Below are 13,505 nucleotides of genomic sequence, written 5' to 3'. Positions count from 1 at the left end.
CCACGCCTTTTGGAGGCCCTGATAGTGCTCTTTCCCCCCAACCTGTGCTTCCAGAGCTCACCCCAGGGCCTGTTCGTTCAGCAAAACTTAGGGAGTTTGCTCCTACTCTGCACCAGCTCTGACGCCATCACGGTTCCCCTCACTGTGTCAGGCTAGAGGGCCCAGCCCCCCCCCCCCCCCCCCCAGGACATCACAGGCCTCGCCCTCAGTCCTCACCCAGCCATCTAAGGAGGGACTGGGGAGAAAGAACAAGGGGGAAAGAGAGAAAAAGGGTGAGCAGGCTGAGGCTGGAACCCGGGAAGTGGGCGGGGAAGCGGAATGAGGTGAGTGACAGGGAAGGGGGAGTCTCTGTGGTTCGTGGGTCGCCTGAGGTGAGCTCAGCCCTTCCTGTGGAGGCCCGGAGGCTCTGACACCCAGAGCTGTGGCAAAACCCTCTCCAGGCCAAGCTGGCTTGTGGCCCCTGCAGCCCCTACTGCCTTTGTGCCATACCTGGCACCCCAGATCTTGGCATCTGTGGAGCCGGCACCACTTGGGCTCTGAGTCAGTCCAGAACTGGCCTCAGCTCACCACTTCCTCCACCCCGGGGCCCCGTGCTGGTCACCGCCAAGCCCGGTCACTTCCTGACTCTGAAGCCTGGGATGGGCCTGCCCTGGGCGCACTGAGGGGTGTGGGATTTCCTGGGAGCCACGCCTTCCTCCAGCAGCTACTCTGACAGCCAAGGGGCTTGCCGCTGGGGAGCCCAGCCATCCTCCTCCCTCAGCTTCCACTGTCTTCCCACCCGGAGCTGTTGGACCTACGCTGCCCGGGGCCAGCTCCCAACTCTGCCCCTCACTCACATCCCTGGCTTCTGCTTCCCCATGTGAAATGGTGGCCGCGACATCTAGCTCGAGGGCTCGTTGGGAGGAACGAGGAGCCGTGTGTCAGCGCTCAGCACCGCTCCTGGCACAGACACCCAGCTGCCAGCTGCCTGCCAAGCTGCTGCCTTTCCCGACACGGGGAGGCCCCGCTGCCTGCCCCGAGTCCCTGGGGAGAACGCAGCTCAGAGCAGATCACAGTGGAAAAGGAATTCTCAAGTCTTGACCCAACCCCTGTTCCATTTCACAGATGGAGAGGCCGAGGCCCTGGAGTCGGGAATGACTTAACGACTAGTCACAGCCAGCACTGTGCCCGTCCCTTGGTGCCATTAGTGCCACCGGCAGCTCTCTCAGTGGGGATGTTATTGCGCAGGTGAGAAAGCCCAGAGTCAACCGGGTACAATTTTGTGCAATTTGGTACAACTGGGAGCTATTTGGACTTAAGCCTGCCTGACTTCCGATCTCATGGCCCACATCACTGTTGGGGAGATCCCACAAACATGTAAGAGGGAAAGGCTGTCCCAGGCAGGGCCGAGGGTAGACTGAGGCTGCCACCCCAGCACTGCAGGGACCTGCCCTGGGGCCTTGGGCAGGCCCCTCCCTCTTCCTTGCCTCAGCTTAGCATGTGGCCTCCTCTGGGCTGGGAGTGGCAATACATCAGGCCATGTGGCACCTGCTTCTTACCATTTGGGAGTCATGAACCCAGGCTCCTGACTCAGGCTAGTGCTCTGTTGGTCACCAGCACAGGCAGAGAAGGAGGTCAGGAAGGTGGACAGGCTTCCCCATCCTCCCCATCCAGAGAGCCTGGTGATACTTGGCCTCTGACCTCAGCTGACCACCCACACCTTTGGCCTATTTCAAGGCAGGCTGAATTTGGAGGCTGGCTTCTTTGTTCTGACAAACAGGAGAGAGGAGGAAAGCTGTTTACCGGGCAGCAAACCTGTTAGATAAACTCCTTTGACCTCCCTCTCTTCCCTCCTGAAGGAGTTGGGTTCCTTCAGAGAAGAAACTAGATCCATGGGCTGACAGAGACCCAGGGACGGAAGCGTGGCTCGGCTCTGGGTCTGGCCTGGGGTGCCGGCCATTGAAGGAGGCTTTCTTTATCTGGCTGGGCACCTGCTGCCAGCTCCGACAGGCCTGTGGCTCAGGTGACAGAGTCCTGCTGCCAGGCCATGGCCCTGCCAGCTCCCAAGCTCCAGGAGGGCCTGGCACCACCTCCTCACCCTTCCCTCCAACCACTCACCTGCTTGCCGGCCTGTCTGGATCTGCCAGGAAGCTGAAAACTTCTGTTCACCTTGGGGTGAGCCCTTCCTCTTGGAGTGTCCCTCCTGGAGCGTCCCTTTCTGCCAAGACCTCAGGAGCAGCCCAGGTCCCGTGTGTCAGAGGAGAGCTCACCAGCCTCATCTGTGACAGGGTGGCCTACTTCCTTTCCCACCTGGTCACGTAGATTTAGGAGTGACCACGGGCCCATTTTATAGAAGGAGACACTGAAACCCAGAGGGGCATTGACCTGTCCAGAGCCACACAGCAGAGTGATGGAGCTGAGACGCTTCCCCCAAGCCCTGGGGCTCCCTAGTCCTCTGACCCCATCCCAGCCTGGCTCACCGGTGTGGTGTCATCGTGGGATCTCTGGTAGCGCTTCCAGCGGCAGCCGTAGATGCCCGTGAGGCAGGAGAGGCACAGCTGTGGCTCATAGTACTGCAGGGGCTGGTGTCTCACCATGCTCTTGCGTGCGGCCCTGGCGCCCAGCCCTCAGGCACCCATGAGGCCCTTGGCCGGTCCTGCAGGAGGAAGCACAGGGGCATGAGGCAGGGGAGGTGCAGGCAGCCAGCCCCAGCCCCAGCAGAAGGTGCCAGTCCCGCACAGGGCCCCGCGGTAAGGCCCACACCCTTGCCGGCTCCCCGGCAGTCTCCTGCCCCTCACCCCCGACCCGATCCCCCCCAGCCACACCTGCTCTGTCCCTGCTGCTGCTTCTTGTGCCGGGACTGCTTTTCCCTTAGAGCTCCACGGGGCTCCCTCCTCCCCTCCTCCCCTCCTCTCCTCAGGTCTTTGCTCAAATGTTCTCTTCTCAACCAGACTTTCCCAGGCCACCTCCTGTCAAACTGCAACCCCTTCCCATCCTCCCTCAGCCGTTCTCAGCTTTATTTTCTCAATCGTGTCCCCCAATGTATTTTATTTGAAATACAGCAGGCACTGGGTGAACACTTTGCCCCTCAGGTGGCAGGGCCTACGTCCCAAACCCATTTGATAACTGGACAAGCTGAGGCTCGGAGAAAGGACGGGACGGCGTCTGGCGTGCAGTCTGATACCCGGCTGCGGTCAAGCTGGGAAACTGCTCTGGTGCCCCCAAAGTGTTCGCTCCTTTGGGCTCAGGGGGCTGCCCGCTCAGGGAGCTCTGCCCGTGGTGGGTGGAACAATGAACGGTGGCCTGTGGGTCGAGTTGCTGCCATCAGGGCAACTGCCCGACCCTGCCTGGCGCCCAAGAGACACCTGGGGGGGGGGGGGGGTTCGGCCTCTTGGGGCCAGCAAGGGCCAAATGTGGTCAAGTGGCCATCGGCCTGGGCCCCTCACACGCCCCGATGTCAAACATCATCTGATCCTTATCACCACTGTCATTATCATTCCATTGACCGACGAGGGTCCTGGGGCCCAGAGCAGCCAAATAATTTATCCAAGGAGTCAGGATGCAACCTCCCATCTGTGGGACTCTAGAAACTCGAAGCCACATGTTATGTGTCAGGTCCTATCCTAGGTCCTGGAGACAATGTGAACAGGACAGGCACACCGATGCCCTCAGGGCCCCCGTAGGACCCGTGAGAGGCAAAGTCAGTCATTTATTCTGCATTAACTCTTATAGCAGCCCTATGAGATCAAACTCACAAGCCAAAAATTTCACCCTTTATTCTTAAAAAATTTTTTTCAACGTTTATTTATTTTTGGGAGACAGACAGAGTGTGCAAGCAGGGGAGGGGCAGAGAGAGGGGGCGGGGAGAGAACCCCAAGCAGGCTCCATACTCAGTGTGGAGCCTGATGCAGGGCTCAATCTCATGAACCACGAGAGATCATGACCTGAGCTGAAATCAAGAGTTGGATGCTTAACCAACTGAGCCACCCAGGCGCCCCTCCATGTTTAACCTTTGAAAATGGCCAAAAGCTGCTTTGCAAGAACAACAAAGCAGCCGCAGCATTTGACATTCCCCACGTATTATCGTTATCACCCCCATTCTACAGATGAGAAATCTGAAGCACAGAAAGGTTTAGCCATTTGCCAAAGGTCACACAGCAGAGCCAGTCAGTCTGGCTCCAAGGGGCCTTGCTCTAGGCCCAGGGTTGGCAAATTGTAACTCATGTAACTCAATCCAACCAGCCACCTATTTTTATATAACCCACAAGCTAAGAATGGCTTTTCTATATTTTCACAGTTTGGGGGAACAAATGAAAACAAGAATATTTTGTGACACATGAAAATTATACGAGACTCAGATTTCCGTGTCCATAAATAAAGTTTTATTGGATGCAGCCTCAATCATTTGCTTATGTATCGTCTATGGCTTCCGTAACTATAATTGCAGAGGTGGGTGATTGTAAGAGAGACTGAATGGCCAACAAAGATTAGAATACATACTGCCCAGCCCTTTTACGGGGGCAGTTTGCTGACCTCAACCCCTGGGCCGGCTATAATGGCTCAGGAGCTGGTATTTTGGAGAGAGTAAGGGGGACCTGTGGGCACTTAACATTGTGCATGGTGGCGGGGGGAGGGGGAGCGACGGGGCATGCTTCCTGGAGGCAGCACTGAGCTGAGGCCTAAGTGCCCAGGGGCTGCTCCAGAGGGGCGGTCGGTCTGGGCTTTGGGCCTACCCACAGCTTCCACCTCGGTGGCACTCAGGGCCTCGACCTACCCCTGCTCCCCTGCCCCACCCGACCAAATGCTAACCTCAGCACAAGGATTACAGCCTCTGGTCTGTTAGGAGGGGGGAGATGCATTAGGGCCTTGCTGGGAATATTGACTGACCAGGAGCCTCCTAATTGCTGGGAATTGTCAGGCATAGCCTCTGTGCCCGTGGCTCCCCGGGGAGGTATGTGGAATAGGATGCAGCTGCTGAGGGCTCTCTGAGCCAAGCTGAGCCCAGGGCTTAGGGAACAGTGTGCAGTGGGGTGCTGTTGTAGTCTGGTGACTTAGGTCCTGTGGGGTTGTGGAGCAGCAGGGGCAGTTGGGGGAGAAGGCTCTCAGCTTTACTTCATTCCACTCTAGAAGGAGCGTACAAATGTATTCCCACATTCGCAGCCTTCCAGAGGGGGTAGAAGGCCAGATCTTACCCCAAGAGTAGGCCCTCTGCTGGTCAGATCCATCACATCTGTCCCCACCTTTGCTCTGTGGCTGGGGCCTCTAGGGTTCTTCCCTGAGCCTTGGTTTCTGAATCTGTAAAATGGGGTAACAGCTTTTGCCTTGACACCCATAGGAGACCAGACTGGGGGGCGGGTGCCGAGAGGGCACATCACTGCAGTGACTGAGGTATAGCAGGTGGGCGTTCTGTGAACAGGAGTGCACGCCCAGGTCCCCCTGCTCTCACAAGCCTTTCCCAGGACTCCTGGAGCCTGGGACTGAGTCCCACATGTCCTCTGCCCTGCCCCCCCCCCCCAAATGAGCATTAAGGCACCAGGAATGGAAATTGCACTTCAAATCAGGAAAGCAGAACCGCCTGCCCTAGGGCCTCAGCCCAGGGCTCAGCTGATTGTGGCTCTTGGAATCATCTCCCCGCTTCCCCCTGCTTGATGAATTTTCACACCAGTCATAACTATAGGGGCATCTTGGGGAGGCAAACCTCTTCTCTCTCCTCTGCATATTCTCCTGGGGCCTTTTGTCCCTTCCCACGGCTTCAGTTACTAGGTGTGGCAAAGCCCACCTGGTGGCTGTCTCCTGATTGAGACAGCCAGAAGTAACTGCCTGTCCCCGGGCGAGTCACCCAGGCCCTGCAGACCCAGCACAGGCCACACTGACCTCTTCAACCTGCCTTTTTTTTAAATTTTTTTTAAATGTTTATTTATTTTGAGAGAGAGAGAGAGAGAGGGGCAGAGAGAGGGAGACACAGAATCCGAAGCAGGCTCCAGGCTCCGAGCTGTCAGCACAGAGCCCGACATGGGGCCCGAACCCGTGAAACGCGAGATCCCGACCTGAGCTGCAGCCCAATGCCCAACTAACTGAGCCACCCAGGCACCCCAAGGCTTTTTATTTAATTTTTTAATGTTTATTTATTTTTGAGAGAGAGAGAGACTGAGTGTGAGTGGGGGAGGGCAGAGAGAGAGGGAGACCCAGAATGTGAAGCAGGCTCCAGGCTCTGAGTTGTCAGCACAGAGCCCGATGCAGGGCTCAAACTCACGGTCCGTGAGATCATGACCTGAGCCAAAGTCGGATGCTTAACCAACTGAGCCACCCAGGCACCCCGCCCCCCCTCCCCCCACCCCCAACCTGCTTCTAACATCCCTCATAGCCTCTTCTCACCATCCCCTTGGCCTGGCTCAGGTCTCATCTCTCCCCTAGGTAGGAAATCCTCTGGCCTCCCTCCGGGGATCACACCCCACCAACCCAAGCCCTCACCTGTGGCCAGAGCAAGCTCTTGAACAAATGGTTTCTGATTTCTCTAGCCTTATCCTCCAGAACTTGCTGTCCCTTCAGCTGACTAATACCTACCCATCCTTCAAGTCTCAGCTCAGACATTATCTCCTCCAGGGAGCCTCCCCTGAGATCCAGGTTGGTTAGAGGGTTTCCCAGCTTCCCATAGCCCTCAGTCTTCCCCAGGCATCTTGCATGAGCACCATTGATGGGCCTGTCTTCCCCATGGGATGGCTTGAATTATTCCCACATCCCCAGGGACCAGCCATAAAAGGAGGAGGCACTGAGGGCTTCCCGGAAGGTACTTCTGAGAAGGCCCAGAAGTCTTGCTAACAGAGACGTGCTGCTCAGACACTGAGCACTCAAGCAAGCTCCCAGAAACCAGACTCTCCCCAGCCTCCCCTGCCACTTCCTTTTCCCACCAGGGCTAATGGTATTACTTAGGACGGATCGATTTCTCCAAGCCACCTCCAGGACTGCCGGTATCAGCCAAGTTCCCAAGAAATCCCTAGCAGGGAGCTCCTCCTGGCCCTGGGATAAGAGAAAGCCCTCGCTTCTGAGCCTGATGTTCAAGGGCGCCCCTCGGTCCAAAGTTCTGTTTTCTGCCTGAATTCCTGGCCCCTGCCCTGAACTTTCATAGCCTCCTGTTTTACACAGGGGAGGGCCTTCAAGGGGTCAGACCCGGGATGGAGTGAGCACCTGCTACAGAGCAGGATATTGGCACTATTAGGGTCCTCTCCCATCCTGACATCCTGGGCACGGACCTGACCCTCCTTCCTGCTTCTACCTCACACGACCATCCTCACCGCCCTGAACGGTGCTGGCTGTAGCCCCCCAAGCCTGTTCTCTTTCCTGAGAGTGGAAAGAATTTCAGGCCAGATGTCAGTGCCCAGGTTCCAGCCCGGTCTTCAACGGACTTGCCGTGTAACCTTGGACAGGTCACTAGCTCTCTCTGAGCCTCACTGTAACCACCCGAGAAACGGGGACTAGATGGAGTGACACAAAAAAGTACCCAAGGCTGCAAAAAAAGGAATCAAACATAGATAACATGTTACAACATGAATAAATCTTGAAAACATGATGCAAAGTGAAAGAGGCCAGTTATTACAGAAAGTGACAGGGATTGTACCAAAGTAGAGCTCGACAGCCTTCTTTTACAGTCTAGAAATATTGGCCCCAGGGTGAACGGATGAACAAACCGTGATCCACCCAGACAATGGAAGAGTACTCAGTGATAGAGCAAAATGTGCCATCAAGTCACACGAGCACCCGAAGAGACCTTCAAAAGCCCATCGTTAAGTGACGGAAGCCTGAAAAGGCTCCAGACTATATGATTCCAGCTCTGTGACATGCTGGTAAAGATAAAACCATGGGAGCGGTAGAGAGATCAGCGGGTGTCAGGGGTGGGGGGCAGGAGAAGAGCAGAAGATTTCTAGGGCAATGAAACTGTTCTATAGGACACCACAGTGATGGACACATGTCACCATACCTTTGTCAAACCCCACAGAATGCACCACACCAAGAGCGAGCCCTAGTGTAACTATGACTTTAGGTAACACCGTGTCAACATTGTCCCCCGCGGTAACACATGTGCCACCCTAATATAGGATGGTGACAATAAGGGCCACTGTGAGGTGGGGAGGGAGAGTATGGTAGCAGCTCTCTTTCCTTTGGATCAATTCTTCTGTAAACTTAGATACCTCCAAAAAAAGAAAAAAGCCTAGGGGCACCTGGGTGGTTCAGTTAGTTAAGCATCAGACCCTTGATTTTGGCTCAGGTCATGATCTCACAGTTCACGAGTTCAAGCCACACGTCCGGCTCCATGCTGACAGTGGGGAGCCTGCTTGGGATTCTCTCTCTCTCCTCTCTCTCTGCCCTTCCCCTGCGTGCATGTGCTCGCTCTCACGTGCACTCGCTATCTCTCTCTGTCTCTCAAAATAAACAAACTTAAAAAAAAAACCCAAAAGTATATTCATTAAATATATATGGATTCAACTTCGATATCTCTATCAATGGATTGATCAACAGACAGATAGGCAGGCTGGAGAGATTAAGTGATTCACCCAAGACCAAACAGCTGACTGGGGAGAAGGGAGGATTTGAACCCAGGACTGCTGAGTCCTTCCATGGCACCAGCCCCAGAGGGAAGGTCTGCCCACATTCCTGCTGCCTTCCATGGCTGTACTGGCCACAACGCCTGTGTCACTGCAAAATGCATATCAAAGGGCCAAGCCCAATTATTTGGTTGGCACTCGGGGAGCAGGGGCATGAACAGCACCAAGAACCCAGGGGGAGGGAAAAGGAAACCCCTGACAAGTGTAGGGCTGGAGGAGGAGGAGACCTGACCTTCTCCAGGAGCCTGCCAGGGCCCCAGGGAGGGAGGCAGAGCACGGGTGTGGACAAGGAGAAGTCCCCACTTCTTGTTGGCCATGGCTGGCCTCACGGTCCTCAACCCCAGCTCAGCCTTGGGTGACCTCCGTAAGCCTCTGGCCTCAGCTTTCCTATCTGTAACATGGGATACATGCCACCAGATGGTCCTCAAGGGCCTTTCTGGCACACCCCCCAAAACCTTTTAACCACCTGTTCTGTCTTCATCACCAGGAGGAAAGCAGAGATGAGGCTGCACAGGGAGGAGGGAAGGACAAGCCCCACAGTCCTCGCCCAGTCTGAGGGGAAGAACCCCTTCCCTTCCCAGGACTAATGCTGGGAGCCCTGAGCCTGCCCCTGCCTAGAACAGTCAAGATGAGGTTCCGAGCTGCAGGAAGGCCTGAGACAAGGTTAGAGGCCTAGTCATCCTGAGCCCCAGGCCAGGGCTCTGCCCCTGCCCAGGTGCCTTCACCATCTTTGACAGAGACCAAGGTACAGCAATGACCCCAACATTCCCTTGGAGTAAAACCCAAGGCATAAAAGGCACAGGGCTATGAGGACTCCTCCCCATAGTGCTCAGGAAACATGGCCTTGGAGGTAGACCAGGACCTCCCTGGGGTTCCTCCTCACTGCCTTGTCATCCCCTGCTTCCAGTGCAGGTGTGCCCGTGAAACAGACTTAGCTCTGGGCCCCTCTGCCTATCTTCAAGGCCTGGAAAACTCCTCTTGGTCTCAACTCAGCAGCCCCTCCTCTGGGAAACTTTCCCTGCCTGGGTCAGGGTCTCTTCTGGGTCCCATAACTCCTGTGCCTCCGCGGTTCCCAGCACGGATCACTGAAGGCTGGCTTCTTGGAGAGGGTGGATCTAAGCGGAATTCGGAAATAAGGAAGGATTTGTGGCACAAAGTGGGGGAAGCAGGGGCCCTAGGTAGGGGACAGCACAAGGAAAGCCTGGTGACAGGGAGGCATGAGCAGGGCCTCTCTCAGAGCTGAGGGCACCCCCAGGTCCCAGCCAGCAGGTGAAGCCCATGTGGGTTCCATGATGGTGAGGCTGTTGCCAAAAGGAGACTCCTCATCCTCTGGGAGCCCAGGAACAGCAGGGCACCTCCAGGAAGCTCACCAAACAAGCAAACCCAAACCCACGAGACCCCAGGGCTGGGGCTGGCAGTGGGGGGACAGGGCTGATAATGGGATCAGCCAATCCCAGACCCTACCCCACTGGCCTGAGGCACAGCTTTCTGCAGTTGGCTTCTGAGGAGTGCTCCCACAGTTACCACCTTCCCGTCCCTGAGCCTCGTCAGATGGCTAGAATGGAGAGATCTGGCTGCCACCATCTCACTGTGTGGCTTTGGGCAAGTCAGTCCACTTATGTGGGCCTCACGGAAAGCTCTAGATTTAATGAAACCAACAGAGAAGGTAGCCAGATGTAGGGAAGGAAGGAAGTCTGTCAAGGAGGCAGCTGCCAGTGGGGAGAGGCTGGGAGAGGTGCCAGGAGGGAGGCCTCGGAGGTGAAAAGACGAGGCAGGCCAGCAGCCCCAGTCCCCCGTCATGCCTGCTGGTTCTTTGGGGAACAGCTGCTCAGTGGCCAAGGCCGGGGCTCTGCAGGAGCCCTCAAAAGATCAATCAGGCCATAATTAGGGTCGTTATTAATCTCTTTCCACAATGGTGCCAGGCAGCCTGTTTATCCAACACTTCCGTGCCAGGAGACCTCTGATTTCCCTTCCCCTCTGAGCAGGCCAAGCTGGACTATATTCCAGGCAGACTTGCTCCCAACCCTGGCGGTGGCTTCCCTAGTTCTTCCGCCCCTTTTGCCCCCCGCCCCCCCTGCAGAAAGTTCTCCCTGCTCCTCCCCTGGGAAGGGATGGCTTCCTTGGAACCGTGGCCTCTGGGAGGACTTATTCCCTACCTAAAGCTCTTGAGGTCACTCAGTGAATGTTTAAGCCTCTGCTCAGTACCAGGCACTGCTGGGAGCCAAGCAGGATTCACAGAGAATCGGACACGAACCTTCCTTTCAAGGAGACAACCACACTGCAGCAACAGCAGCTGGGATTACAGGCACGTGCAGTGTTTTCTAGTGCCCAGGAGCCTCCATGCATATCGGCTCATGGAAGCATCTGGCTGATTCCAGAGGTAAGTACCAGATCCCCGTTTTATGGGTGAGGAGGGGAGGCTAGCAGAGGTCAGGATAGGTCTCCTGAGCTGCGCCTGCCGTTGAGGCCCTAGGGGGACAGACCTGAATGTCTGAGGTATGTCTGGGGCTACAGGCTGGACAGGAGCCAGGAATGGACCCTGCCCAGGGGACCTGGCTTCTCTTGGCCTAGGAAGGACCTCTCTTTCCCCAGTCAGGGGTATGAGCGTGGGCTGAGTAGTCACCAAGAGTGTGACCTTGCCTTGCCTGGGATACAGAGCTTAGCATCTCAAAACTCAAAATCTCTCGTTACAGACTCTCTAAACCGGGGTCTCAGAATCACCTCACTCAAGACTCCTATGGTCAAGGAGTCCTGGCGCAATCCAACAGGGATCTAAGAACTATCCTTGGATTTCAGGCTATCCAAGGCCTCAATGTCACGGCACCAGGGAAGATCTGCAGTCATTCCATCCGGCCTCCCTTCCCATGCAGAAATCCCCTGTACAGTTAGTTCCTAGGGGTGGTTCCCCAGCGGAGTGGCCTGTGTAGGCTTGCATCCCGCCCCCCCCCCCCCAGCCCCCTCCCTCCCTGGAGGGCTGAGTGCTTCCGTCTTTAAGCTGCCGGGACCCCTATCACCCCCCTCCCCCACTGGCACTGACAGGTTCTCCCTGGAGCAGGCAGAGTGAGCAAATATTCTCAGGGTTTCTGGCAGGGCCTCAAGGGTCAGCCTGGGGGCCTGGTGGGGTTGGCTTTCACTATTCTCTCACCTCAGTTGACACCCCAGCCTCCCAGGAGCCCAGTGATTCAGTCACAGGGACCGGGCTGGCTTTTTCCGATGCCTCTCCCTGGGTCCCCGGGAAGGAGGAGCCACCCGAAAAGGAGGAAAAGGAGAAAGCTGAGTCTGGCAGAGACTTGCACTGAGCAAACCCGTCCCTGCCCGGTTTTTACCCCCGGAGGGAACAGAGAGCAATGATTTATTTTATTTATTTATGTAAAATAGCAGAGTTATCATACAAACAGGCTTCCCAAGCAGGCCCTTGGGGATGGGAAGAAAAGCAAGGCCTACCATTTAAGGAATCTTTCTCTTGCTTCCCTCCCCTTACACCTACCTGTCTAGCCTTACCTCCCCCTGCCCCTCCTCACACCATTCTGCTCCAAGCACACCACATTATCCGGCCTCCCCACCTCCACGCCTTTGCTCATGCTGGGCCCTCTGCCAGGAAAGCTCTCCCCACCACCCCAATTCAAATCCTATCCACCTTAACAAATGGACCCTGTGCAAAGCCTGGTCTGATCCCCCCCGCCCCAGAAGCCCACTGCCTCCTCTCTTTGTGTTCCCGTCATCTGGCAGAGCTCTCGAGACATGATCACAGGCCTCTGTGCCCGGTAATTATCTGCTTCCGTAGCTGCCTTGCCCACCAGACTGAGAGCTTCCCCAGGCAGAGATTTTTAATCCGTTTGGCCAAGTTTTTCTGAAGACCCTGCACCAGGCGACGGGGACACGAGATACCCCAGGCCCCATCCCTGCTAGAGGAGTCACTTTGCAGGGGACCTGTGCCTCTGCACTGGGCTTGGCACCAAGCAGGCACCTGTTTATTTGTGAGTCAGAAAAGCTGCTTACACGTGCAGTGGAAGGAAAGGAGATCACAGCCCCTTAAACCATGCGACTGCAGAGCCACTTCCGAGCCCGATCCCAGTTCTGCTCCTGAATAATAATTAGCCTTTCCCAATTTACAGAAAAAAAAAAAGTTACTATAAAAAAAGTCTCCATTAAGCATTTTCTCCCACAACTTTTGCTTAACCCCTTGATATCTGTTTGCACATATCTGTTCCGGGTCTAGTATAAGGTGACCTCAGAATTAGCACAGAATACTGATTTCCTCACTGTCCCTGCATCTCTCTTCACTGTGGTGTCCTGTGAAAAACAGAAGCCCCTCTACTTCTAGGCACGTCTGAGAACCTGGGGCCTAACCTTTTCTTCCCTCCTCTCAGATTTCTTGGTCTCCATCCGGTAACCAAAGAAAACTGGATTTACTAGAATGCTGAGGAAGAAAGTCACAGGAATTTGCTGGCCTGGCACACCTTGAAGGTTCATGCCAATTCCGTGATTCAAGACCTCTAATTCCACCATTTGCTCTTCATTCCTTTGGCTGAAGCATCACCTTCGCCAGGATTATCTTTGAAAATACAGCTCTCCTCTGGGAATGGGAGCTCTTTAAAGCCCCAAATTGGATGTCAAGGAAACTTCGTTTAATACATGGTTCTAGAGGCAGTAAATCACAGGGATTGAGAATGTGCAATGCGAGTCAGTCTGCCTGGGTTTGAAACCCAGTTCTACCACCTACTAATTGGTAGGATACCACTATACCTCAGTCTCCTTATCCATAAAGCGGGGATAATAGCACCCACCTCATGGGCTGTTGAGGGGATTAAATGAGCTAATACATGTCAGGTGCTTAGACAAGTATCCAGTACACTGGAATAAGTTGTCTAAGAATACTCTACTCCAGTTCTTTACTCGCCCATCAAATGGGACAACAATCCCTGT

At 55.3% G+C, this 13,505-nt stretch overlaps 1 protein-coding gene across 8 annotated transcripts in view; it reads right to left on the bottom strand.

The window, feature by feature from the left end:
• The window catches only part of GDPD5 (glycerophosphodiester phosphodiesterase domain containing 5), a 92,430-nt gene that overhangs the window by 44,985 nt on the left and 33,940 nt on the right, over positions 1–13,505 (bottom strand). For all 8 annotated transcript variants that reach the window (XM_047878757.1, XM_047878750.1, XM_047878756.1 and 5 more), the window contains exon 3: positions 2,460–2,635. In XM_047878757.1, the coding sequence (XP_047734713.1) occupies positions 2,460–2,576 (117 nt within the window). In that variant the 5' untranslated portion in view covers positions 2,577–2,635. The remainder of the gene's footprint in view (positions 1–2,459; positions 2,636–13,505) is intronic.

The sequence above is a fragment of the Prionailurus viverrinus genome, chromosome D1 (genome assembly GCF_022837055.1).
Source record: "Prionailurus viverrinus isolate Anna chromosome D1, UM_Priviv_1.0, whole genome shotgun sequence".
NCBI classification, from domain to species: Eukaryota; Metazoa; Chordata; class Mammalia; order Carnivora; family Felidae; genus Prionailurus; species Prionailurus viverrinus.
The sequence above is the reverse complement of the archived record's forward strand: the minus strand, read 5'-3'. Positions and strand labels throughout refer to the sequence as shown.